General features: G+C 44.7%; 1 protein-coding gene across 4 annotated transcripts in view; it reads right to left on the minus strand.

The window, feature by feature from the left end:
- Positions 1-12,487: 12,487 nt before the first annotated feature.
- The window catches only part of LOC110493732 (sprouty-related, EVH1 domain-containing protein 2), a 34,356-nt gene continuing 19,124 nt past the window's right edge, over positions 12,488-27,719 (minus strand). For 2 of the 4 annotated variants that reach the window (XM_021568162.3, XM_021568164.3), the window contains exons 5-6: positions 16,372-16,536; positions 12,488-16,092 (exon numbers count right to left, since the gene is read on the minus strand). In XM_021568162.3, the coding sequence (XP_021423837.1) occupies positions 15,370-16,092; positions 16,372-16,536 (888 nt within the window). In that variant the 3' untranslated portion in view covers positions 12,488-15,369. Of the gene's footprint in view, positions 16,093-16,341; positions 16,537-27,719 lie in introns of all 4 variants that reach the window. The other 2 variants (XM_021568163.3, XM_021568160.3) reach the window with 1 other exon arrangement.

The following is a 27,719-nucleotide window of genomic DNA, read 5'->3' on the forward strand; positions in this document are numbered from 1 at the left end:
TGTAGAACCTTTTGAGGATCTGAAGGCTCATGCCAAATCTTTTCAGCCTCCTGATGGGAAAGAGGCATTGTCGTGCCCTCTTCACGACTGTGTTGGTGTGTGTGTGGACCATGACCTGCCTTTCAAAGCATATAATGGCCACATTTGTGACTGCTACGGGGCGATAGTTACCTTGGTATTCTTGGGCTTGGGGACTATAGTGGTCTGCTTGAAACATGCAGGTATTACAGTCAGGCAGAGGTTGAAAGTATGCAATGCAGTCACTTGTGAGCTGGGCAGGGCATGCTCTGAGTATGCGTCATGGCAATCCGTCTGGCCTTTTGAATGTTAACCTGTTAAAGGTCTTACTCACATCCACTACGGAGAGTGTGATCACAGTCGTCCAGGAAAGCTGGTGCTCTCATGCATGGTTCAGTGTTGCTTGCCTCAAAGTGAGCATAGAAGGCATTTAGCTCATTTGGTAGGCTCGCGTCACTGGTCAATTTCCCTTTGTCATCCGTGATAGTTTGCAAGCCCTGCCACACCCGACCAGTGTCAGAGGCGGTGTAGTAGGATTCGATCTTAATCCTGTATTGACGCTTTGCCTGTTTAATGGTTCATCGGAGGACGTAGCGGGATTTCTAATAAGCGTGCGGATTAGTCTCCAGCTCCAGGCCTTACCTCAGTGCGAATGTTGCCCATAATACATGGCTTTTGTTTGGGATATGTGCATACGGTCACTGTGGGTACGACGTTGTCGATGCACTTATTAATGAAGCTGGTGACTAATGTGGTAAACACCTCAATGCCATCTAATGAATCCCTGAACATGTTCCAATCTGCGCTAGCGAAACAGTCCTGTAGCTTAGCATCCGCTTCATCGGACCACTTCCGTTTTGAGCACATCACTGGTACTTCCTGTTTTGAGTTTTTGCTTGTAAGCAGGAATCAGGAAGATAGAGTTATGGTCAGATTTGCCAAATCAAGGGTGAGGGAGAGCTTTGTATGTGTTTCTGTGTGTGGAGTAAAGGTGATCTAGAGTTCTTTCGCCTCTAGTTGCACATGACATGCGGGTAGAAAGTATTCAAACCCCTTGACTTATTCCACATTTTCTTGTTACAGCCTGAATTCAAAATGGATTAAACAGATATTTTATGAAATACATGTTAATTTACATAAGTATTTACACATGTTAGAATCACCTTTGGCAGTGATTACAGCTTTGCACACTTGGATTGTACAAAATGTAAGCATTATTCTTTTTTAAATTCTTCAAGTATTGTCAAGTTGGTTGAGCATTGCTAAACAGCCATTTTCAAGTCTTGACATAGATTTTCAAGTCGATTTAAGTCAAAGCTGTAACTAGGCCATTCAAGAACATTCAATATTGTTTTGGTAAGCAACCAGTGTATACACAGTGTACAAAATATTAGGAACACATGCTCTTTCCATGACCGACTGACCAGGTGAAAGCTATGATCCCTTATTGATGTTACCTGTTAAATCCACTTCAATCAATGTAGATGAATGGGAGGAGACATGTTAAAGGATTTTTAACTCTTTAGATAATTGAAACATGGATTGTGTATGTGTGTCATTCAGAGGGTAAATGGGCAAGACAAAAGATTTAAGTGCCTTTGAACAGGGTATGGTAGTAGGTGCCAGGCGCACTGGTTTGAGTGTGTCAGGAACTGCAACGTTGCTGGATTTTTCACGCTTAACAGTTTCCCGTGTGTATCAAGAATGGTGCATCACCCAAAGGACATTCAGCCAACTTGATGCAACTGTGGGAAGCTTTGGAGTCAACATGGGCCAGCATTCCTGTGGAACGCTTTCAACATCTTGTAGTCCATGCCCTGACAAATTGAGGCTGTTCTGAGGGCAAAAGGGGTGCAACTCAATATTAGGAAGGTGTTCCTAAAGTTGTGTCCACTCGTTGTATTTGGCCTTGTGTTTTAGGTTATTATCCTTCTGAAAGGTGAGGTTGAGTGAACCAGGTTATACCCTACGATTTTGCCTGTGCTTAGCTGTATTCCATATATTTAAAAAAAATCCTTAGTCCTTGCTGATGACAAGCATACCGATAACATGATGTAGCCACCCCATGCTTGGAAATATGAAGAGTGGTACTCAATGTGTTGTTTTGGATTTGCCCCAAACATAACTCTTTGTATTCAGGAAATAAAGTACATTTCTGTTTTGCATTTTTATTTTAGTGCCTTATTGCAAACAGGATGCATGTTTAGGAATATTTTTTTGTTTTGTTCTTTTAACAGTCATTTAGGTTAATATTGAGGAGTAACTGCAATGTTGTTGATCCATCCTCAGTTTTCTACTCTGGAACTGTTTGAGTCACCATTGGCCTCATGGTGAAATTCCTGAGCGGTTTCCTTCACCTGTGGCAACTGAGTTAGGAAGGATGCCTGTATCTTAGTACACCACCCAAGGTGTAATTAATATCTTCATCGTGCTCAAAGGGATATTCAATGTCTACCCCCCCCCCCCCCAATATGTGCTCTTTGCGAGGCATTGGAAAAACTTCCTGGTCTTTGTGGTTGAATCTGTATTTGAAATTCACTACTCGACTGAGGGACCTTACAAATAATTGCATGTGTGGGATACAAAGATGAGGCAGTCATTCAAAAATCATGTTTAACACCGTTATTGCACACTGTGAGTCCATGCAACTTATGTGCCTTATAAGCACAATTTTACTGCTTATTTAGGCTTGCCATAACAAAGGGCTTGAATACTTATTGACTCAGCTTTTTATTTGTAATTTATTTCTAACAACATAATTCCACTTTGACATTATGGGGTATTATGTGTAGACCAGTGACACAAACTCTAAATTTAGTCATGGGGTGTAAATACATTCTTAAGGCAATCAAGGTAATACAGATGTGTATGTAAGTATATAGGAGAGGGAGATTCTGCTAAGATATTTGGGGGGAGTGTCAGGGTCTGTAGGTTGAGGAAACCAGGCCCTTTGGAGGGGCACTGTAGCAGAACCAAACCGTTCTGCCGATCCCTTTGATGTTGCACCGTTGCCGTGGCGCTACACAAGGAATTCCCACCCAAGGTCTCCAAGGCGATGGCCTTCGCAAACAAGACAGACTCCACTGGCAGTTCGGCATGGAACCGTCCCACTTCACCTCGGTTCCTTTCACATGGTTGGTGGCGTTAGCGTCATGATAAATAGCAACGTGCTAAAACCCACAGGACATTTACCTGTCGGTTTGGACAGGAGAGTGGTTCTTATCTTCAGATCAGAGACGTGATATGACCACCAAAGAGAAAAGACAACCAGGACAAGTTGAAGCCGAGGGGTGTGGCAGAGGGTTAGCAGAGGACCCTTTCAACTCTGTGAGGGTCTCTGGAAACTGCAGGGAGGTTAGAAGGGGGAGGCTGGGGGGGCTGACTGTTCTCAGAAGCTATATGGAAGGACATGCATGGCTTCCCTCTTTATCTACCAGACACTTTTTTTTATTTTGCATGGCATCACGTTTGAAAGGGCAGTGAGGCTCGTTTAATTCCTTTCAGGAGGGAGAATTTGCTCATTTGCTCTGGAGGGAACACACCTTTCCCACCATGCTCCACTACTTCAACTCCACGTAGGGAACACTTTGTCAGGGATTAACAAAGGCCCAAAAATCCCCTCTGAACTCAAAATGATTATTTAATTGTTTAGAGCATTTGCTTCATGGGCTCAAGCCAACCAACCAGGCTTGAAAATGGCACTTACTAAATAAACTGCACACTAAATCCCACAACAAAGATTGTTTGGATAATTATAATTCTGATAAAAGCCAGATTGCCTGACTTCTCATATACAGTTGAAGTCGGAAGTTCACATGCACTTCAGTCATTAAAACTAGTTTTTTAACCACACCACAAATTTATTGTTAACAAATTATAGTTTTGGTGTGTCGGTTAGGACATCTACTTTGTGCATGACAAGTAATTTTTCAAACAATTGTTTACAGACAGATTATTTCACTGTATCACAATTCCAGTGGGTCAGAAGTTTACATGCACTAAACTGACTGTGCCTTTAAACAGCTTATACAATTCCAGAAAATGTCATGGATTTAGAAGCTTCTAATTGACATCATGTAAGTCAATTGGAGGTGTACCTGTGGATGTATTTCAAGGCCTACCTTCAAACTCAGTGCCTCTTTGCTTGACATCATGGGATAATGAAAAGAAATCAGCAAAGACCTCAGAAAAAAAATTGTAGACCTCCACAAGTCTGGTTCATCCTTGGGAGCAATTTCCAAATGCCTGAAGGTACCACGTTCATCTGTACAAACAATAGTATGCAGTCTTCATACCGCTCAGGAAGGAGACGCGTTATGTCTACTAGAGATTAACGTATTTTGGTGAAAAAGAGCAAATCAATCCCAGAACAACAGCAAAGGACCTTGTGAAGATGCTGGAGGAAACAGGTACAAAAGTATCTATATCCACAGTAAAATGAGTCTATTGATATAAGCTGAAAGGCTGCTTAGCAAGGAAGAAGCAACTGCTCCAAAACCGCCATAACAAAGCCAGACTACGGTTTGCAACTGCACATGGGGACAAAAATCGTACTTTTTGGAGAAATGTCCTCTGGTCTGATGAAACAAAAATAGAACTGGTTGGCCATAATGACCATTATTTTTGGAGGAAAAAGGGGGTTGCTTGCAAGCCGAAGAACACCATCCCAACCGTGAAGCACGGGGGTGGCAGCATCATGTTGTGGGGGTGCTTTGCTGCAGGAGGGACTGGTGCACTTCACAAAATAGATGACATCATAAGGAAGTTCACCCAACTTATTGTGGGAAGCTTGTGAAAGGCTACCCGGAACATTCGCCCAAAGTTAAACAATTTCAAGGCAATGCTACCAAATACTACCAAATACTAATTGAGTGTATGTAAACTTCTGACCCACTGGGAATGTGATGTAAGAAATAAAAGCTGAAATAAATCACTCTCTACTATTATTCTGACTTTTCACATTCTTAAAATAAAGTGGTGATCCTAACTGACCTAAGACAGGGAATTTTTATTAGGATTAAATGTCAGGAATTGTGAAAAACTGAGTTTAAATGTATTTGGCTAAGGTGCATGTAAACTTCTGACTTCAACTGTACGCCTCTTGGTACCGATGGTTGTTTTCTAACACAAAGAGGGAAACTAAAAAAGGGTTTGCATCCATTTTAAACAATGTAGCAATTAAGCAACAAGTTCAGTGAGTAAAAGGGGTTTTGGACCAAGATGTATGTAGCATGTTTGAAAGCAGGAGGAGTAGTTAAGACTGCAACTGCAGATATACCGAACAAACATATGAACACAACATGCAACAATTTCAAAGAGTTTACTGAGTTACAGTCCATGTCAGGAAATCAGTCAATTTCAATTTATGGATTTCACATGACTGGCATTATAGATATGCATCTGTTAGTCACAGATACCTTTTGGGGGAAAAAAAGTAGGGGTGTGGATCAGAACCTAGTCTGTATCTGGTTTGACCACCATTTGCCTCATGCAGCACAACAAATCTTCTTTGCATTGAATAGGTCAGGCTGTTTATTGTGGCATGTGGAATGTTGTCCTACTCCTCTTCAATGGCTGGAACAAGCTGTCGTACACGTCGAACATGCTCAATGGGTGACATGTCTGGTGAGCATGCAGGCCATGGAAGAATTGGGTCATTTTCAGCTTCCAGGAATTGTGTACAGATCCTTGCAACATGGGGCGGTGCATTATCATGCTGAAACACGAGGTGATGGAGGATGATGAATGACATGACAATGGGCCTCAGGATCTCGTCACAGCATCCCTGTGCATTCAAATTGCCATCGATAAAATGTAATTGTATTCCTTGTTTGTAGCTTATGCTTTCCCATACCATAATCCCACCGCCACCATGTTCACAACGTTGACATCAGCAAACTGCTCGCCCACACGATGCCATACACGCAGTCTGCAATCTGCCCCGTACAGTTGAAACTGGGATTCACCCGTGAAGAGCACAGTTCTCCAGCGTGCCATTAGCCATCGAAGGTGAGCATTTGCCCACAAGTCGAAACCAAACTGCAGTCAGGTCAAGACCCTGGTGAGGACGACGAGAACGCAGATGAGCTTCCCAAAGACGTTTTTTTTCCCCCTGACAGTTTGTTCAGAAATTCCTTGGTTGTGCAAACCCACAGTTTCATCAGCTGTCTGGGTGGCTGGTCTTAGACGATCCTCAAGGTGAAGAAGCCCGGATGTGGAGGTCCTGGGCTGGTGAGGTCTACGGTTGTTAGGCCGGTTGGACATACTGCCAAATTCTTTCTAATGAAGCTGGAGGTGGCTTATGGTAGAAAAATGTACATAACATTTTCTGGCAACAGCTCTCGTGGACATTCCTGCAGTCAGCATACCAATTGCACGCTCCCTTAAAACTTGAGACATCTGTGGTTCACCTGTGTAACGAGTTCGCCGGTGTAATGATCATGCTGTTTAATCAGCTTCTTGATATGCCACACCTGTCAGGCGGATGGATTGTCTCAGCAAAGGAGAATTCTCGCTAAGCGGGATGTTAACAAATTTGTGCAAAACAATGTGAGTGAACTAAGCTTTTTGTGCTTATGGTAAATTTCTGGGATATTTTATTTCTGCTCATGCAACATGGGACCAACACTTTGTTTATATTTTTGTTCAGTGTAGTTACAGTAGCTCCCTTCCAGGAGAGGAGAGAGTGGAGAGTCATCTTCCTCCCCTGTGCTTTCCGGAGCAACAACTGATGGCCACTAACACCAGAAGCCATAGAGAGGAGAAAAGGCAATTAGCAAAAAAGGCAAGAAGCCATAAAAAGTCAATGCTGCAAGGAGCCTGGTGGGGAGTTAACCCCGAACCCACTGTGCTTTAATTTCGGTCCAAGAAAATAGCACACATGGCTCCGTTTGAGATACCCAGGGAGGGAAGCAGCTCGAGGGGAGGGTTGGGGGACAAGAGGGGTATCGTGTTCACATTTGTTTCAGATTTCATCCATGTAAACAAAGGGAGGCAGGCAGACACGCTGGGGCCTATTTAAATTAGGCCCAGACTAACATCCCGTCAGAAGCTGCTGCCTCACTCCCCGCGCATGCTAGGCCATCAGCACATTCTGACTCGCTAGGGTTTTGATGGGATCACTCAGTGCTCTTGTGGCAGGAGAATAACTAGTTCTTTAAGTTGGTTGAAATTACTTTTTGTTGTTGTCATTTCCTCCGTTTATTACAGTGGATGAGAGGCTTCTTGGTGTGTGTGTGTGTGTGTGTGTGTGTGTAATGCCCTCTCTTTTGCTTTTGTTTCATCCCTGTTGGAATCTACACAGTTCCTGTACAGCACTAACGGAGAATAAGTAGACCAGCACAATCTCTCAAAAAGACCTGGGGGGCTTGTTGGCAGATCTGACGACAATTTGGTAAACATGTGGGTTTATCTAGATCTAGACTACAGCTCCCCCATTACACAGCCTGTACAACTCAACTAGCTCCAGCTATCTGCAAAATGACCACCAAGGCCATTCTGGCAGTGGAACATTGTTTTGGAACTGGGGTGGAACATTCAAGTAACTGAGGTGAGTGGGGGCAGGGTTCAGATAGAATAAAGTTAACAGTTAAAGTCCACTTCCTTCCTCCTACCGGCCCAAAGCAAAGCATTGGGAACTGAAGCCTTTCTGTGCCTCCGAGTAACCCCAAATGTGGCCGGAACGGCACACAAACTCTCGATACAAGCGTCCGCAAAAATAAACACTGGTCATATTATTTTCACTGCACTTTTCCTGTTGGTTTGATTCAACACTAGCTACACCCAGTCGCGCCAACAGACACACACCAGGGTTTGGTCTTCTTGGAAATAACGCTGTGTCCATGTTGACCACACAAGTTAAACTGGCATGGGGCACGTATATAAACCCAGGTTTAGACTGGGAGATTGGCAACCAACTCTGCCTGATTTGTGTGTATTGGCCTTGCTTGGACTGGCCAATGCAAACAGACTCCCTCCTATATTTTGTGTTCACTGCACACAGGTTGTTGCTTGGTTCGTGGAGCATGCATGGTCATTGTTGAACAGATCGGGGCACGACTACTATGTGTGAAAGTGACTACATTTTCTGAATGCTACTAGGCTTACCTGAGAATCATTTTCTTTGAATCCTTTCAGATCCTAATCAAGCACTTTGAAACCTACTGCTTGCGCGAAATGATGGAATTAACTGATCATTGAACAGTCTTCATAACTGGGAGAAGCCATTTATACAGGTATAGCGATATGCACGGTATAGGTTTTATTGTTCAGAGAGAAGCAAAATATCAACTACAAGCTCTCCTGAAACAACTAAATAGAGAACTACTTTTGTAGTTCACTCACCCTGGCTGTCAATGACTTTTGCTGCCAGATAGCTGGAGATAACCAAAAAAGGCGCTTTTGGAGACAATGCCATCGCACCCGTCTCTTTCCTCCCACTTTCCCCCTCCCCCCACCACCCCATGGCCCCTGAGCAGTGTGGGAAAGCGCCTCCCTCTCCTCTGTCCATAGGAGGATGGAGAGGCTCCCTCTCTCTCTCTGTTGTGATATGTGCACAATAACATCCTGATGAGTGTCCTGCAATGTTCCCACCGGTGAGGAAACGGTACACAAATAAAGCCCTGAAGTTCTCTTGGCTAAGCACGGGATGGGACTGGAGCCAGGGGTGTGTCCACCATTTGGGCTGCAGCGACGAGCACACTACTGGTGGGAGGATGGGTCCGTGGGAAATGGACAGCAAGTTAGGTAGTCCTGTATAGATGTTCTAGAACACTGCTATGGGGGGGGGGGGCTAAAGCATGCATCGGCCATGTAAAAGCAGGCCAACTGGACAGGTAAGGACTGCCAAGAGGGTGTCCAACTGTGTCGTGGTGGGAAACAGGAGCGCCACTTTAACGACGGATGCCACGGATTAACCATGTTTTTTAAAGGTTGTGCCGGGGGTTATGGAGGGAGCTGGTGGTGGATGCTGTTCGCAGAGCCTAGTGTTGACCTAAGACCCCATGGAACCCTGGCCATCGGTTTGCTGGCTGTGGCCTAACACACATTCACACAGAACAGGTTCAATGGTGATTGGAGAGACACACTATGGCATACCGTGCCGAATTTGAGGTCTTGTGTCCAGTTTCACATGGTGAGCGCTGGTCAACATGCAGGTCTGTTTACAAAGGCCTAGCAGGTCAGAATTAGTGCCTGACGCCAGTCGTCTGGGTTCACACATGATGGAACGATATCCTTGGTTCTCAACCGTCTCTGTTGTCAACTCCTAGGCTCAGGGTGGCAAAAATGTGTATGGTGTATTGTGACGCCCATCTTGGACTGGGTTATTTAAAAATGTTTGAGTGATGTGACTGAATTTTCAATAGCACTGGATATGCCGAATAACTATGATACTGAGAGCTACAACCAGGTAGTGGACTACAATAAGTTCCATGATATATCTCACTCTCAACCCTATGAAATAGGCTAGCTTTCGCTGATAAATATACATTATTTTTTTTATTTACCCTTTTTTTTTTTTTATATAGGCAAGTCAGTTAAGAACAAGTTCTTATTTACAATGACGGCCTAGGAATAGTGGGTTAACAGCCTTGTTCAGGGGCAGAATGACATTTTTTACCTTGTCAGCTCAGAGATTCGATCTAGCAACCTTTCGGTTACTGGCCCAACGCTCTAACCATTAGGCTACCTTCTCAAAATGTCTCCTGTTTTTCCCCTCTCTAAAATAGAAAACTTTTAATACGTTTTTGACTGAACAGCTATAGCTACTGGTGAGCTAGCTAGCTAGCAATTCACAGCAGACATTGACAAAAACCTGGGAAGGACAGGCTTACTGCTAAATATAAGTTATTCTTGACATCCACTCAAAGCTAGCTTGCTAGTAAACTTGTTAGCAGTCACACTGACCAACCTTGCTAGCACTCACCTCAAAAAATAATGGTTGTGTTGTCCAGTTGAGTCAGAGAACGCTTACACAGAGTTATAAATTGGCAAACATTTTCATGTGTGTGTTATAAACTTATTTTAGCCTATGTTCATTGCTAGCCATCTAAGCTTACTGGTACACTTGCTTGCATGGGAATGCGCACACCTTGACAAAAAAGGTGCCATTTTGACTCACGGAAACAACCACGTGCTCAACGGTGCTGAAAAGCTCTCTGCGGGGAACCAAGTTATAGGCCTACTCCTTCCCATCATCATACTGTAACATGCATTTCAAAACATGTTAAAACAGTGTTTTTGGATGTAGGTTCATGTAAATCTATAAAACTATTTTAAGGGGGCAGGCTATGACATCGCAGTACACAAGCCTTAAATAAGAAAGGCGAAGATGGCAACAGCGTTTTAAGTGCTGGTTCTTTCTTTCAAACCCTGATTCAAAAGAGGGGAGAGAAAAAAAAGTGACCTCATTAGAATAAAGTATGCCTTAAATGTTTGCACATGTTGAAGTTTGATACTATTTGCAGTCGCCGAGTTCCGTAGCCGGGCCAGGGCCTTCAGGGACCATTTTTCTCTCGCTCTGACTGCCTTTCATATGCATTTACAGAGACCCACAGAGCAAAACAACATTGTGTCCTCTATAGATTATTTTCGAGACTTGCGGAACACGGTACAGCTCTGCAAGCCTGTTTCAGTCTTGACAGATAAGGGGGGAAGATACTCTAGAGCAAAGGCAGGATCTGTCTGCTGCAGTCTTTCCCTCTATGATACACACATACGATAGAGATGTGTGTTTTAATCAAGAACATGCGTATACTCAAACTCTCTCTCCCCTCATGACCTGACCAGGTTCAAACTGAACCTCTCTCTCCCCTCATGACCTGACCAGGTTCAAACTGAACCTCTCTCTCCCCCCATGACCTGACCAGGTTCAAACTGAACCTCCCCCCCATGACCTGACCAGGTTCAAACTGAACCTCTCTCTCCCCCCATGACCTGACCAGGTTCAAACTGAACCTCTCTCTCCCCCCATGACCTGACCAGGTTCAAACTGAACCTCCCCCCATGACCTGACCAGGTTCAAACTGAACCTCTCTCTCCCCCCATGACCTGACCAGGTTCAAACTGAACCTCTCTCTCCCCCCATGACCTGACCAGGTTCAAACTGAACCTCTCTCTCCCCCCATGACCTGACCAGGTTCAAACTGAACCTCTCTCCCCCCCATGACCTGACCAGGTTCAAACTGAACCTCTCTCTCCCCCCATGACCTGACCAGGTTCAAACTGAACCTCTCTCTCCCCCCATGACCTGACCAGGTTCAAACTGAACCTCTCTCTCCCCCCATGACCTGACCAGGTTCAAACTGAACCTCTCTCTCCCCCCATGACCTGACCAGGTTCAAACTGAACCTCTCTCTCCCCCCATGACCTGACCAGGTTCAAACTGAACCTCTCTCTCCCCCCATGACCTGACCAGGTTCAAACTGAACCTCTCTCTCCCCCCATGACCTGACCAGGTTCAAACTGAACCTCTCTCCCCCCCATGACCTGACCAGGTTCAAACTGAACCTCTCTCTCCCCCCATGACCTGACCAGGTTCAAACTGAACCTCTCTCTCCCCCCATGACCTGACCAGGTTCAAACTGAACCTCTCTCTCCCCCCATGACCTGACCAGGTTCAAACTTAACCTCTCTCTCCCCCCCCATGACCTGACCAGGTTCAAACTGAACCTCTCTCTCCCCCCATGACCTGACCAGGTTCAAACTGAACCTCTCTCTCCCCCCATGACCTGACCAGGTTCAAACTGAACCTCTCGCTCCCATCATGATCTGACCAGGTTCAAACTGAACCTCCCCCCCCCATGACCTGACCAGGTTCAAACTGAACCTCTCTCCCCTCATGACCTGACCAGGTTCAAACTGAACCTCTCTCTCCCCTCATGACCTGACCAGGTTCAAACTGAACCTCTCTCTCCCCTCATGACCTGACCAGGTTCAAACTGAACCTCTCTCTCCCCCCATGACCTGACCAGGTTCAAACTGAACCTCTCTCTCCCCCCATGACCTGACCAGGTTCAAACTGAACCTCTCTCTACCCCCATGACCTGACCAGGTTCAAACTGAACCTCTCTCTCCCCCCATGACCTGACCAGGTTCAAACTGAACCTCTCTCTACCCCCATGACCTGACCAGGTTCAAACTGAACCTCTCTCCCTCCATGACCATGTATTTACAGCGTTGCAGCAGGATGGTACTGGGCAGAGTAGCATGAGGTCGATCAGCTCCCCCCCCCCGCCCCGCTCCTAAACAACGGACGCAACACAGGGAAGTGCTGGGCTACAACCCTGAACTACTGTTGAAAGGTTCTATAGGAATTCTATATGGATGCTATGTATACGGGATAAATGTTCAGGCTGTGTGAGATGCCACTGTAACATGGTTTAATCTCTCAAAAACCATGTCTCTGTAAAACACAGTGGAAATGAACACACGCACACACACGGAAAAATACTTACTATCCAGGCCATGCTTCTGTTAGTTTCCATATGATGTATTGGCATTTATACAGATGTTAATTTCTCGTTTCTCATTTTTTCTTTTTAAAAGCAAAGAGTCGTGACGATCATATTAGAAACAATACAAAAATATAACTTAAAATGTACATCATACACTTGATATATATATTTGAGCTTTTTTTTTTACAGAAGTAAAAATGCAGATTGTAAAAATAAAAAAAAGACAATCAATTTAACTTTTTTTTTTTTAAACATTAAAATAAAAAAGACTAAGTATATATATATATATATATATATATATATGAGATAGATGAAGAGGATGCTTCAGGCACTTTCCTTTAATAGTTAAATGTGTGCAGGAATTAGACACCGCACCTAAACAGACAAACTGCTTTTGGTTAACTTTTCTTTTTACCACAGATAGAAAAATAAAACTAGGATCTTCTCTACAATGAATGGCAACAGTATTGCAAAGCTGACAAACAGGAACACACAGCAGAAAAAAAAGGAAGGAAGAAAGGCAAGAGAGAGAGTACAGAGAAAGACATGGACACAACGACAGCTTTTGTACAGAATCCGTAATGCCATGGTACCGTCGCCCATTTAACCCCAGACATTGCTTGGTACTTGAATGGTTATGACGATTAGTCCATGTATGACTGGGATAGATAGCATAAGATGTCTTTTCTACCACATTGATGCGACTCGAGATCGGGTACTTCACAGCAATTTGCGCATTTTGTTCATAAGGTTTTTCTGATTAGTGTTGTGCTTCATACAGAGATAGATCAAACAATGTTCCTCCGACGAGGTGAGGTTACAGGGTGATTTAAATTTGAGGCTAGTTTGTTTCAATACATACATACATACTGTAGCGTCCATTTTATTTTTGTATACATTTTGACACCACCTGTCTGACTGATGTGATTGGCTGACAAGACAGCCTTCTCCCTTGCCATTGGCTGTAATGTAATACCGAGTAACAGACCAGGAAGTGGGATTATTGGACTACAGAACAATAGATAAAAACCCTTCTTCCACAACTCTGGTCTTGGAGAACTCCTGGGTGTGCAGCCTTTCGTTCTAACCCTGCAGTAACACACCCGTGTCAGCTAATCGTGGTATAGACTGAAGAACACGATTAGGCGATTAGTTGAATCAGGTGTGCTAGTGGGCCCCTTCGTTGGAGAACCCACAATCATATACCCTTCGAAGGGAGTGGGGAAAGATGAGCAACAAGATCAAAACGGTCTTTCTCTCGAGCTAAAGTTGAGCAAAACTCTAAAGATAACGAGGCTAACTGTCAGGGAAACGCTGAGTATCCTTTTGAAAGACAAAAGAAAAAGACACACTAAAGAAAGCACCATTGACATTGTAGTGGACAACGAAATCATCCATCTCAAAAGGAGGCAAAAAAAAAAAAAACTCCTCTTCCCCTCTTGGCTGTGTTTAGTTTACAATAGGACAGTTCCCTTCCTCTTAACCCCCCCCCCCCCCAGTCCCCTATCCGGGTGTCTAAATTTAGCAAGGCAAATAAATAAAAACTATATCAAAAGATCAACATCAAGCATCAAAACGGAATAAAAAGTCACCTAAAGGCTCAAGTTCTCCTCCTCCACTGTAATAAAACGGTTGATTGAGGATTATTATCTTCAAAAAATGACTAATTTAGATACTCTATTTAAAAAATGACTAATTTAGATACTCTATTTAAAAAATGACTAATTTAGATACTCTATTTAAATGCTGCAGCTTATTTTGCCATTTTGGCTTTTAGTTGAAGTCACAACGATCGCAATCGGGGATACATTGCTGCCCATTCCATTTTCCAGACCATTGCACAAAGGAAGACACACACACACACAGCAGAGGTTCCCCATCCAATACTCAAGTACCCCTGACCCATTTGATCTTTTGTTCTGGGCCGAATCCACAATACATTCAGTCTAACTTGACTGAGCAGTAGAATGGTACTTTCATGTTTTTTCCAGGTGTCTCTCCACTGACTTTAGGTTGAATTTGGTTTTAAAATGTGTATAGTCAGGTACCTTCCTGGCCCCAGGTCTAATTGTGCTCTATAGTCAACTCCTAAGGCCATTGACAACCATATGAGTTGACAAAACAGCACAGCTCTGAGACCAGGCTAGGTCAGGAGTAGTCAAGGAGCAGAACGAGGAAACACTGGTTAAACGTTTGCCTTTTCTTTTGTTTCATTGGCTGGGGAGGGGCAGACGTGATCACAGTTGGGCTGCATCCCACATGGCACTCTTACCTATATATTGCACTACATTAGACTAGGGCCCATTGGGCTATGATCAAAAGTAGTGCACTTTATAAGGAATAAGGTACCATTTAGGACACACCCTTGATTTAAGTGCCTCTGCTTTACAGGCGGGAACCAGCTTGATCTGTGATTGGTGGTGAGCCATGGCGAGGGGAACACAAAGCGAGAGCCCCCCTCAGAAAACAACGCTCACACTGACCTCACACAAAACACTGAGAAAAAGAAAAATATTCAAGCCTTTAAAACACATGAGTGTAAAAATATAAAGTACCTGTTTATATATATTTATATATAAATGAATATTCATTATTTTAGTCTTTGTAATGCAAGGACATGGAAGCCGTAGGCAGGGTACCCCTATAAAAATTAAAAAACAAACAAAAATAAAAACAATAGGAAACGTATTTTTTATCTTTCTTTCCATCGAGAGAAACTTCCATTTCCAAAAGATCCGGGACAAGCCAATTGTTTTCCCATCTGGAATTTGACTGAGAGAAGCAACAGCGAAAACAAAAACACAAAACAAAAGAATAGCGGGGCCACCCTCTTCTGGTCCAGTCCCTTCCATGTGTCTCTGTTCTACTCCCCCTCTCTGCTGGCACCTCCCGGCCCTCAACCCACGGCTTTGTGCTTGCCCCCGCAGCAGTGGCAAGCCACCCCGCAGCGGTAGCAGGTGCGAAGGGGGGCGTAGCAGCACATGCAGGGGGCCAGCAGCGACAGCCCAACCAGGGCCAGCCAGCGCAGGCAGAAGCGCTCGTCGCTGGTGTCGCACGAGCACGGGTCCGAGTAGTCGCCCTCCGGGTCCGACATGCAGTGGTAGAGCAGGCTGTCCGCGCACCACATGAAGCTGACCCGGTGGATGCACGTCTGGATGGGGTCCGGCGCCTCCTGGCACCGCCCGCGCCTGTTCTCCTCGTGGTTGAACATGTCCCGGCAGTAGACGCAGCGCGAGCGCTCGCCGTCTTCCTTCCGCCGCTTGCCCTTGAGCTGGAGAGTGCGGGGCTGGGCTGTGACCACCGCCCTGTGTCCCCCGATAAGGCCACCCCCACCTAGTCGGTCCACACAGCCTATCTTGGGATCCCTTGCGTGCTGGTAGGGATCAAGGCCCAGGGGGTAAGGGTAGGTGTAGTCGTGCTTGGGCGGCTCGCTCTTGGCGAAGTGCACGTAGGCGTCGGCGTCCTCGGGGTGCTGGATGAGCTTGTCGCGCGCGGCGGTGGCGTGCCGGTAGTCCTCGTACCCAGTCAGCCAGGTCCGCTCGCGAGGGTTGATGCGCACAATCTCCTCCTCCTCCTCCTCCACCTGGAAGCTGACGTGGCGTGGGAACATGGGAACCGACTGCAGAGATAAAGGAGAGCAAAATAAATGAGAACTACACAGACCAGTCTACAAAACATGTCTTCCAACAAGCAGTCAACTTCCAGGCCCAACTTGAAATACATCACACTAGCACCATAGTTTAGGCTTCAAGAACACTCATTCCCTCTGTCCCTCCCACCTACCCATGGTAGTAAAGAATATAGCCGCAACCCTCTAGCTCCAGTGCATGTTTTTTTTTCTTCCAAGATCAAAGTTTTGGTGACCCACCTTCGCCACCGTCGTCCCCCAGCCACCCACCTGATCCAGGAAGTAGTGGTCCGAGTGTCGGTGCTGGTCGTAGAAGTGACCCAGGATGCAGTGGTGCCGGCGCGGCTCGCAGAAGCTGGGTGGGGCCAGGGTCTGCAGCTGCAGAGGCTCCTTCTTCTGGGAGTGGGAGGAGTTGGATGAGCTGTCGGTGGCATTCTGAGAGAAAATACCAAACCAAAACACAAGTCAGGACAGGGTCCTGTTCATTAGGGTACGCAACAGACAACGTTTTGCAACTGAAAAGTAGCATTTCTTATTGGACAGTTTCAGATAGCCCCTCCCGTTATGGTCTGTTTTCTTCTGCTTGGTGTCTAATGAACATGACCCATGACTCCATGGGAGTAATATTAGACCAAGCTTACCACTTGAAAACATCACTGCTTTCTGGCACATTGTGTTTGGCTACGCACTATTTAGGCAACGTTAACAGACACTTTTCTCAACACCAGAAAATATCAAATCTGATGTTATTTTTTGGCCAATATATGCGGCTCTTCATTTATAAACGCACTGTCCGCTCTCCCTTGAGGATTTTCCAAGTTGATGCCCAGGAGACCAAACAGCCTCAGATCATGTTCGAGCCTCGGATTGGACACTGAAACAAACACCTGCAGGCGACGTGCAGATGTTTAATTTCTCTCTCATGCTCTCATGGTTGAAGCCAGCGCAATTTCCTACTATTTGTGTCCAGGTTAAACGTGGGACGTCCCTCATTATAAACAGTCTGTTAAATTCATGGTTATTGCATCATTTTCAGATCTATTAGAAGCGATTCATAGACGAAACAACAATGTCATTTAACCAATTGACTGGTCAGAGATCAGGGCATTCATCAGCAAAGACGCAGTGCAAGCTGATAGTATTTTAGACAACCAAATTGAAATCAAACTGATTGATGAAATCGAAGTGTGTCGGCTCTATGATGATTTGCGATTCATAACTTACATTTTGCGGGTACTACCAGTAGTAGTTGGCCAACAGATAACACCACGACGGAATGCGTTTGAAGTGATAATGCGCAGCTGAGAACAGCTTGCACGTCCAGCAAAGTGCACCGCCAGTGGCACGCACACAGTTCGTGCAGATCAGCAGGTGGGGGATTTGTGTGGCAGCCATACAAGACAATCGAGACAATCGAAGGAGGATGCGGTGAGCAAAGTAACTGGGCTCGAATTTAGTCACGCTTGCTCTATATGGATTGATGCTTCTAATTGTACATGTTATAAAACAAGATTTTTTTGTGGATGATTAAAGCTTATACTCTATGGCTGGATTTATGTGTTTTTTTCCAATTCTACATTCATTTGGCAGGCCTAATTTGATTGCCCCCCTTTCTACAAGGCCTAGTCTATGAGAGGCCCAATCATGGTTGTATTAAGATTTTGTTAACGCCTAGGCTATAGAGGTGCATTCGGATAATTAACTCATTATTATGCACCAACATTTTAATTTGATTAATTATTTATTGTCAGTCATTCTTTAATTTGTTAGGCTGTACAATTAAGATCAATGAACTGATAATACATTCATACATTACTTTAGATTTTTGGGGAATATGATAGGATGTATAAGAGAATGCAATATTCTTTGTGAATAATGTTCATTAATGTTCATTTGTGTATTAATAATAATAATCTGAAAATCAGTCTGAAATTGAATATTTATCCGATTGTCCATATAGGACAATGTGGTAAGGTACTGTTATTCCTTATCCACCTAGTGATAATTATTATTTTGGGGGAATGTATGCATATATATATGGTGTATATAAACTTTCGACTTCAACTCTGTGTGTGTGTGTGTGTGTGTGTGTTATATATATATATGTATATATATATATTCAACTGTGTGTGTGTCTGTGTATATACAGTGGGGCAAAAAACTATTTAGTCAGCCACCAATTGTGCAAGTTCTCCCACTTAAAAAGATGAGAGAGGCCTGTAATTTTCATCATAGGTACACTTCAACTATGACAGACAAAATGAGAAATAAAATCCAGAAAAATCACATTGTAGGATTTATGAATTTATTTGCAAATTATGGTGGAAAATAAGTATTTGGTCACCTACAAACAAGCAAGATTTCTGGCTCTCACAGACCTGTAACTTCTTTAAGAGGCTCCTCTGTCCTCCACTCGTTACCTGTATTATTGGCACCTGTTTGAACTTGGACCAAAGTAACAAAGCCTACCATCAGTAACACACTACGCCGCCAGGGACTCAAATCCTGCAGTGCCAGACGTGTCCCCCTGCTTAAGCCAGTACATGTCCAGGCCCGTCTGAAGTTTGCTAGAGAGCATTTGGATGATCCAGAAGAAGATTGTGAGAATGTCATATGGTCAGATGAAACCAAAATATAACTTTTTGGTAAAAACTCAACTTGTCGTGTTTGGAGGACAAAGAATGCTGAGTTGCATCCAAAGAACACCATACCTACTGTGAAGCATGGGGGTGGAAACATAATTTGGGGCTGTTTTTCTGCAAAGGGACCAGCACGACTGATCCGTGTACAGGAAAGAATGAATGGGGCCATGTATCGTGAGATTTTGAGTGAAAACCTCCTTCCATCAGCAAGGGCATTGAAGATGAAACGTGGCTGGGTCTTTCAGCATGACAATGATCCCAAACACACCGCCCGGGCAACGAAGGAGTGGCTTCGTAAGAAGCATTTCAAGGTCCTGGAGTGGCCTAGCCAGTCTCCAGATCTCAACCCCATAGAAAATATTTGGAGGGAGTTGAAAGTCCGTGTTGCCCAGCAACAGCCCCAAAACATCACTGCTCTAGAGGAGATCTGCATGGAGGAATGGGCCAAAATACCAGCAAGTGTGTGAAAACCTTGTGAAGACTTACAGAAAACGTTTGACCTCTGTCATTGCCAACAAAGGGTATATAACAAAGTATTGAGATAAACTTTTGTTATTGACCAAATACTTATTTTCCACCATAATTTGCAAATAAATTCATAAAAAATCCTACAATGTGATTTTCTGGATTTATTTTCCTCATTTTGTCTGTCATAGTTGAAGTGTACCTATGATGAAATATATATATATATACAGTGCCTTGCGAAAGTGTTCGGCCCCCTTGAACTTTGCGACCTTTTGCCACATTTCAGGCTTCAAACATAAAGATATAAAACTGTATTTTTTTGTGAAGAATCAACAACAAGTAGGACACAATCATGAAGTGGAACGACATTTATTGGATATTTCAAACTTTTTTAACAAATCAAAAACTGAAAAATTGGGCGTGCAAAATTATTCAGCCCCTTTACTTTCAGTGCAGCAAACTCTCTCCAGAAGTTCAGTGAGGATCTCTGAATGATCCAATGTTGACCTAAATGACTAATGAGGATAAATACAATCCACCTGTGTGTAATCAAGTCTCCGTATAAATGCACCTGCACTGTGATAGTCTCAGAGGTCCGTCAAAAGCGCAGAGAGCATCATGAAGAACAAGGAACACACCAGGCAGGTCCGAGATACTGTTGTGAAGAAGTTTAAAGCCGGATTTGGATACAAAAAGATTTCCCAAGCTTTAAACATCCCAAGGAGCACTGTGCAAGCGATAATATTGAAATGGAAGGAGTATCAGACCACTGCAAATCTACCAAGACCTGGCCGTCCCTCTAAACTTTCAGCTCATACAAGGAGAAGACTGATCAGAGATGCAGCCAAGAGGCCCATGATCACTCTGGATGAACTGCAGAGATCTACAGCTGAGGTGGGAGACTCTGTCCATAGGACAACAATCAGTCGTATATTGCACAAAACTGGCCTTTATGGAAGAGTGGCAAGAAGAAAGCCATTTCTTAAAGATATCCATAAAAAGTGTTGTTTAAAGTTTGCCACAAGCCACCTGGGAGACACACCAAACATGTGGAAGAAGGTGCTCTGGTCAGATGAAACCAAAATGGAACTTTTTGGCAACAATGCAAAATGTTATGTTTGGCGTAAAAGCAACACAGCTGAACACACCATCCCCACTGTCAAACATGGTGGTGGCAGCATCATGGTTTGGGCCTGCTTTTCTTCAGCAGGGACAGGGAAGATGGTTAAAATTGATGGGAAGATGGATGGAGCCAAATACAGGACCATTCTGGAAGAACCTGATGGAGTCTGCAAAAGACCTGAGACTGGGACGGAGATTTGTCTTCCAACAAGACAATGATCCAAAACATAAAGCAAAATCTACAATGGAATGGTTTAAAAATAAACATATCCAGGTGTTAGAATGGCCAAGTCAAAGTCCAGACCTGAATCCAATCGAGAATCTGTGGAAAGAACTTAAAACTGCTGTTCACAAATGCTCTCCATCCAACCTTACTGAGCTCGAGCTGTTTTGCAAGGAGGAATGGGAAAAAAATGTCAGTCTCTCGATGTGCAAAACTTATAGAGACATACCCCAAGCGACTTACAGCTGTAATCGCAGCAAAAGGTGGCGCTACAAAGTATTAACTTAAGGGGGCTGAATAATTTTGCACGGCCAATTTTTCAGTTTTTGATTTGTTAAAAAAGTTTGAAATATCCAATAAATGTCGTTCCACTTCATGATTGTGTCCCACTTGTTGTTGATTCTTCACAAAAAAATACAGTTTTATATCTTTATGTTTGAAGCCTGAAATGTGGCAAAAGGTCGCAAAGTTCAAGGGGGCCGAATACTTTCGCAAGGCACTGTATATATATACACACACACACACACACACACACACACACACATTTGAAGTCGGAAGTTTACATACACCTTAGCCAAATACATTTAAACACAGTTTTTCACAATTCCTGAAATTTAATCCTAGTAAAAATTCCCTGTCTTAGGTCAGTTAAGATCACCACTTTATTTTAAGAATGTGAAATGTCAGAATAATAGTACAGAGAATTATTTCAGCTTTTATTTCTTACATCACATTCCCAGTGGGTCAGAAGTTTACATACACTCAATTAGTATTTGGTAGCATTGCCTTTAAATTCTTTAACTTTGGTCAAATGTTTCAGGTAGCCTTCAACAAGCTTCCCACAATAAGTTAGAGAGCTGGTGTAACTGAGTCAGGTTTGTAGGCCTCCTTGCTCGCACATTCTTTTTCAGTTCTACCCACACATTTTCTATAGGTTAGGGCTTTGTGACGGCCACTCCAATACCTTGACTTTGTTGTCCTTAAGCCATTTTGCCACAACTTTGGAAGTATGCTTTGGGTCATTGTCCATTTGGAAGACCCATTTGTGACCCAGCTTTAACTGATGTCTTGATGTTGCTTCAATATATCCACATAATTTTCCTGTCTCATGATGTCATCTATTTTGTGAAGTGCACCAGTCCCTCCTGCAGCAAAGCATCCCCACAACATGATGCTGCCACCCCCGTGCTTCAAGGTTGGGATGGTGTTCTTCGGCTTGCAAGCCTCCCCCTTTTTCCTCTAAACATAACGACGGTCATTATGGCCAAACAGTTGTATTTTTGTTTCATCAGACCAGCCAGTCTAAAACAATTACAATGGTCCAAACGGCCCAGGAAATGCAGAAGGAGGGGGAGTCTTTCTCCAGTGGGTGAGAGATAACGACACCCTTGATTGGGCACGAGAACCCGTGCGGGAAGCAGACTTCCATCGGCCCTTGACACAGAGACCAACAAACCGACCTGCACATGGCATGCGCTCAATGGGCCATTGCTAAGGTAAAAGCATGTCATGGCTCAGAGTCAAAATCTCCCTACTTCTGTATGTAATTAACCAACAACCCCCCATGCCTCCCAAAAAAGTATTCCTTCAAGAACAAAAGAGTGGGAAAAACTGTTCTGAAGTCTCCCTTTTATATTGGGGGTAGGTTAAATTAATTCCAGCTATGAGACTTACAGCCCCTTTAGCGTCAAGCAAGATCAGAAGTGTGGTCGATTACGTCACTAGCTGAGGCCGGCGCGGGGCACCTCTTTTATGTGGCGGTGTGCTTTTGAGCTAACTCGGTTCCCCAGTTCTCCTTACCACTGCCAAGGCGCGTGCCAGAGGACCGCTAGACTGCGGTAATCAGACGAGGGGGAGTCCGGCCACGGCATATGATATCAAAATGAGAGCACCACCTCTAGTCCACTCCCATTCACTTTGGACGGTTTCTGGTTTCTTAGTCCTAAGTTTATTGGACCCCCAGCCACTTGCTATAGAGGGCTTCAGTGAGCCCGACCAAATCTAAAAGTGGCATCCCTTCCTTGGGCGATGCCAAGAGCTTGGTTAGGGTTGAGAAATGTTCTTTAGGAGGCGAACCGGGGCCCCTGTCTGATGGAGATGATTACAAACACAGACCGTGTTCAGATATTTACTCCCAACAGCGGGGCTTGAGGGGAAAAAAATAAGAGGGAGAAAGAAATGCTCCTGAGCACTAATAGCGCAAGACCTATGGAATGTAAAAGGGCTAAATTGCCCATGTTCATCACAAAAGCCACGGAAGTCCACCAGGCGTGTTGATTGGGGGAAGATGTGAGATGTGTGTGGCGCAGCCTCTGATTTCAAAGGCATACCTCTGCCTTGTTTGGAGATTTTCATCATCTCTTGCTTTGGGGGGGAATGGAGGTGAATAAAGACTGGAGATTAAGGCAAGGGGCTGCATCTGGTGGGGGGCAGGAGCCCTTTGAGGTAATTACAAAGTAACACACAAATGCACAAGCACATACACAAGCCAGCTACTAGCCACTGTGCCCTAGAGCACAGGAAAAGCCAAATGGTAGGAGCTGTGTGTGTGTGTGTGTTGTGTGCAAAGTGTGATTACTGTGGGGCCGGTTGGGGGATGTGTGCGCCAGGGTCTAATTGGGAGTGTGTTTGTGTGTGTGCGCATATGTAAGGGATATATTTGTAAGTGTGTGTGCATGTGTGTTCTTGTGCTCGGAATGATTTCTGTGGTTGGGGAGGGGGGAGGGGTGTATTTGTGGCTGAGCGAATTATCAATTTAGCCTCCAGACCAGACACAGGAATGGAACTCGCGGCAGCTGGCGATTCTAAAACTACCCTCGACCTCATCGACACTACAGAGTGGATAGTCTGGTCACCAGCAGCCCATTCAAAAAGACCCTGATGGGTGAGACAACACACACACACGCGTAGTGTGAGGCGTTTGAGCCTCCTGCACCCCCCCCGGCAAGCACCAAAGGGAGACATTCCAACAGTCTTTCCAAATCTCACCAGTCACACCGGACCTTCCAAAAAGAGGAGGAAGTATTGCATCATCCAAGGGAGTGTGTTATTTACTCTTGACTAATATTGTTCTACTGCCCTGGGGGGGGGGGGGGGGGGGATAAAGGTCATTCGTCATTGTCCTCTCTCCTCCATCTGTGCCGGGACTTCAGTTCCCTCAGGCTTTTCGAAAAAGACAGATCCTATCTAATACAATGTGACCTTCCCCCTCTTCAGGCTAGCTCACTAGGGCCACTGGGGAATGGGGCTAGATTCCAAAAGAATACAAAAAATACGGGGGGGTGTCTGCAACCGAGGCGAATTGGAGTGTTCCCTTGAGCGGACCTGCTTTTTCTAAGTAGGGCCAGCTATGTAAACAGGGAGGCAGTGACGGATTACTGACGGGCCCTCTTCCCTCTGACTGGACATCCTGTGGAAACGACACGCTAGGCCCTTTTCCTCTTTGATGCCATCGGAAGGGAGAAGGAGTTTAAAAAAAGAAGAGAAAGAGGGGAAGCGAGTGCAAGGACCTGGACTTCCCATTACCATCAGATTTAGGATAAAGGCTAGGTACGCCAGACAAGAGGAAAGCAAATGAGTTACAATGGACGGATTCACTAGCTTAGCATCATCAGGATACTATTATTAATAGTGAGAGTGGATGAAGTTGTGTAGCAGTGAAGGGCCCATCTCAGTTTCTTTTGGTAGGAGTGGAGTACTTTACCATTTCCTAGTCATGTTCTTTAGTTGCGCCTTTTCTCTTGGCTTGGTCATCTTGTCAGCATCGCGTTTTAGCGTGTCTAGTTATGTGTTAGCATGTTTGCTAGCTTAAAGGGACACGGCGAGAAATGTAGGTCATTTTTCTACTTACCCAGAGTCAGACGAGCTCATTGAAAACCATTATGTCTGCGTGCAGTTTGGAAATGATTAAAGTTAGCGTATCGTTAGCTTGGAGCAATTTCTGGAAGTTTCCCGGTGCAGTAGCCAACACTTCTCAAAAGCAAGGAAATAGACCTTCCAACTACTCCAAAGCTTAGCGTCTTACAAAGCTATTCATAGTAAATTTGTTCATTTGACTGATCTTCTATCCACGTCATTCTCGTTCCCACCAAGATCGCAACGTTTTATCTGTCTCAATGGCGCTCAGATACCATAATGGTAAAGAAACAAATGTTCTGCTCTCTATACATCTCTATGCGACAACGGGACAGAGAATGAGGAAGTGGATCAAATCTCGTTTCTTATGATTATCATTCAAATTTACGAATTCATAAAATATTAAATGTAAGACTAAAATGACCAACCATCTTTGGTTTAGTTCTAAAGTCTATTTCCATGCTTTTGAGAGGAGCTACCTACTGTACTGGGAGACTTCCAGGAATGGCGAAGGTGTATAAAGATCCATGCACTTACCACAAATGTCTTGTTTGCTCTTTGTTATGCCTGCCTACTCTTTCTTTGTATCGTAATAAAGCACAGTATACATGATCCCAATTTAAGTTCCAAGACACTGGCAATATGAAAACCGGAAAAAGTTAACAAGTGTTGATTTATTGGCACATTGAACCATGTTGCGCACAGTAGTTTAATGACCATGACGTCATATCTGAATTCCGACATCTTTATGCACCTTCGGCCATTGCACTAAGCTAACGATATGCTTACTTCAATAATCTCCGAACTGCACGCAGAGACTTTGGGTAGGTAGAAAAACAAGCTACATCTCAAAATCTTGCAGTGTCCCTTTAAGTGTTAGCTAGATAAATAAGTAACATATTAGCATGTCCGCTAGGCTAGCTAACTGTGTGTAGGCTGGGTACAGTACAGTGGGTCAGGCAGCAGCAGCAGTTGGGATGGAGGCTGCCAGGCAGAGGCCTCCACTGCAGATGCACCACACTATGACTCATGTACATCTCCCTCGCTCTCTCCTCCCTGGAAATTAGGCCTATTCAAAATCCGGTGATATAACAGCAACACACACTGCAGTTATAAGCTGTGCAGGAATGTATGTATGTATACCTTCCTGGAACGATGCTTTTGATGCCTTGTTGTGTGAGGTTTTCATGTTATCCATGGCAGGAACTGAACTGGCATTCAGGGCAGTGTTCTGGTGAACTGCCGGAGGTGGCCACATTCTAGCTAGCTCTGGGTATTTGAAATGTTTGGACTGTATTCGCATGATTTCTTTGGGTACTCGTATGGAAAATATATTTTTAGAACACAAGGCACTTGGGAAAAAAAATTGCACATTTATCTACAGTGCATTTGGAAAGTATTTAGACCCCTTCACTTTTTCCACATTGTTACATTACAGCCGTATTCTAAAATGTATTAAATTACACCCCCCCCCCCCCCCTCAATCTACACATAATACCCCATAATGACAAAACAGGTTTTTAGAAACCTTCCAACAGGACAATGACCTTAAGCTCAGCCAAGACAACGCAGGACTAGCTTCGGGACGAGTCTCTGAATGCCTTTGAGTGGCCCAGTCAGAGCCCGGACTTGAACCCGATCGAACATCTCTGGAGAGGCCTGAAAATAGCTGTGCAGAGAGGCTTCCCATCCAACCTGACAGAGCTTGAGAGGATCTGCAGAGAATGGGAGAACGTCCTCAAATACAGGTGTGTCAACCTTGTAGCGCCATACCCAAGAAGACTCCAGGCTGTAATTGCTGCCAAAGGTGCTTCAAGAAAGTACTGAGTAAAGGGGTCTGAATACTTATGTAAATGTGATAGTTTTTAATAACAAATTTGCAAAAAAAATAAAACCGTGTTTTGGTTTTGTCATTATGGGGTATTGTGTGTAGATTGGTGAGGGGGAAAAACAATTGAATCCATTTTAGAATAAGGTTGTAACGTAACAAAATATGGAAATACTCAAGGGGTTTGAATACTTTCTGAATACACTGTATATACACTGCTCAAAAAAATAAAGGGAACACTTAAACAACACAATGTAACTCCAAGTCAATCATACTTCTGTGAAATCAAACTGTACACTTAGGAAGCAACACTGATTGACAATAAATGTCACATGCTGTTGTGCAAATGGAATAGACAACAGGTGGAAATTATAGGCAATTAGCAAGACACCCCCAATAAAGGAGTGGTTCTGCAGGTGGTGACCACAGACCACTTCTCAGTTCCTATGCTTCCTGGCTGATGTTTTGGTCACTTTTGAATGCTGGCGGTGCTTTCACTCTAGTGGTAGCATGAGACGGAGTCTACAACCCACACAAGTGGCTCAGGTAGTGCAGCTCATCCAGGATGGCACATCAATGCGAGCTGTGGCAAGAAGGTTTGCTGTGTCTGTCAGCGTAGTGTCCAGAGCATGGAGGCGCTACCAGGAGACAGGCCAGTACATCAGGAGACGTGGAGGCCGCCGTAGGAGGGCAACAACCCAGCAGCAGGACCGCTACCTCCGCCTTTGTGCAAGGAGGAGCAGGAGGAGCACTGCCAGAGCCCTGCAAAATGACCTCCAGCAGGCCACAAATGTGCATGTGTCTGCTCAAACGGTCAGAAACAGACTCCATGAGGGTGGTATGAGGGCCCGACGTCCACAGGTGGGGGTTGTGCTTACAGCCCAACACCGTGCAGGACATTTGGCATTTGCCAGAGAACACCAAGATTGGCAAATTCGCCACTGGCGCCCTGTGCTCTTCACAGATGAAAGCAGGTTCACACTGAGCACATGTGACAGACGTGACAGTCTGGAGATGCCGTGGAGAACGTTCTGCTGCCTGCAACATCCTCCAGCATGACCGGTTTGGCGGTGGGTCAGTCATGGTGTGGGGCGGCATTTCTTTGGGGGGCCGCACAGCCCTCCCTGTGCTCGCCAGAGGTAGACTGACTGCCATTAGGTACCGAGATGAGATCCTCAGACCCCTTGTGAGACCATATGCTGGTGCGGTTGGCCCTCGGTTCCTCCTAATGCAAGACAATGCTAAACCTCATGTGGCTGGAGTGTGTCAGCAGTTCCTGCAAGAGGAAGGCATTGATGCTATGGACTGGCCCGCCCGTTCCCCAGACCTGAATCCAATTAAGCACATCTGGGACATCATGTCTCGCTCCATCCACCAACGCCACGTTGCACCACAGACTGTCCAGGAGTTGGCGGATGCTTTAGTCCAGGTATGGGAGGAGATCCCTCAGGAGACCATCCGCCACCTCATCAGGAGCATGCCC

Source organism: Oncorhynchus mykiss, chromosome 17, assembly GCF_057628025.1.
Source record: "Oncorhynchus mykiss isolate SJ-2025 chromosome 17, ASM5762802v1, whole genome shotgun sequence".
Lineage (NCBI taxonomy): Eukaryota > Metazoa > Chordata > Actinopteri > Salmoniformes > Salmonidae > Oncorhynchus > Oncorhynchus mykiss.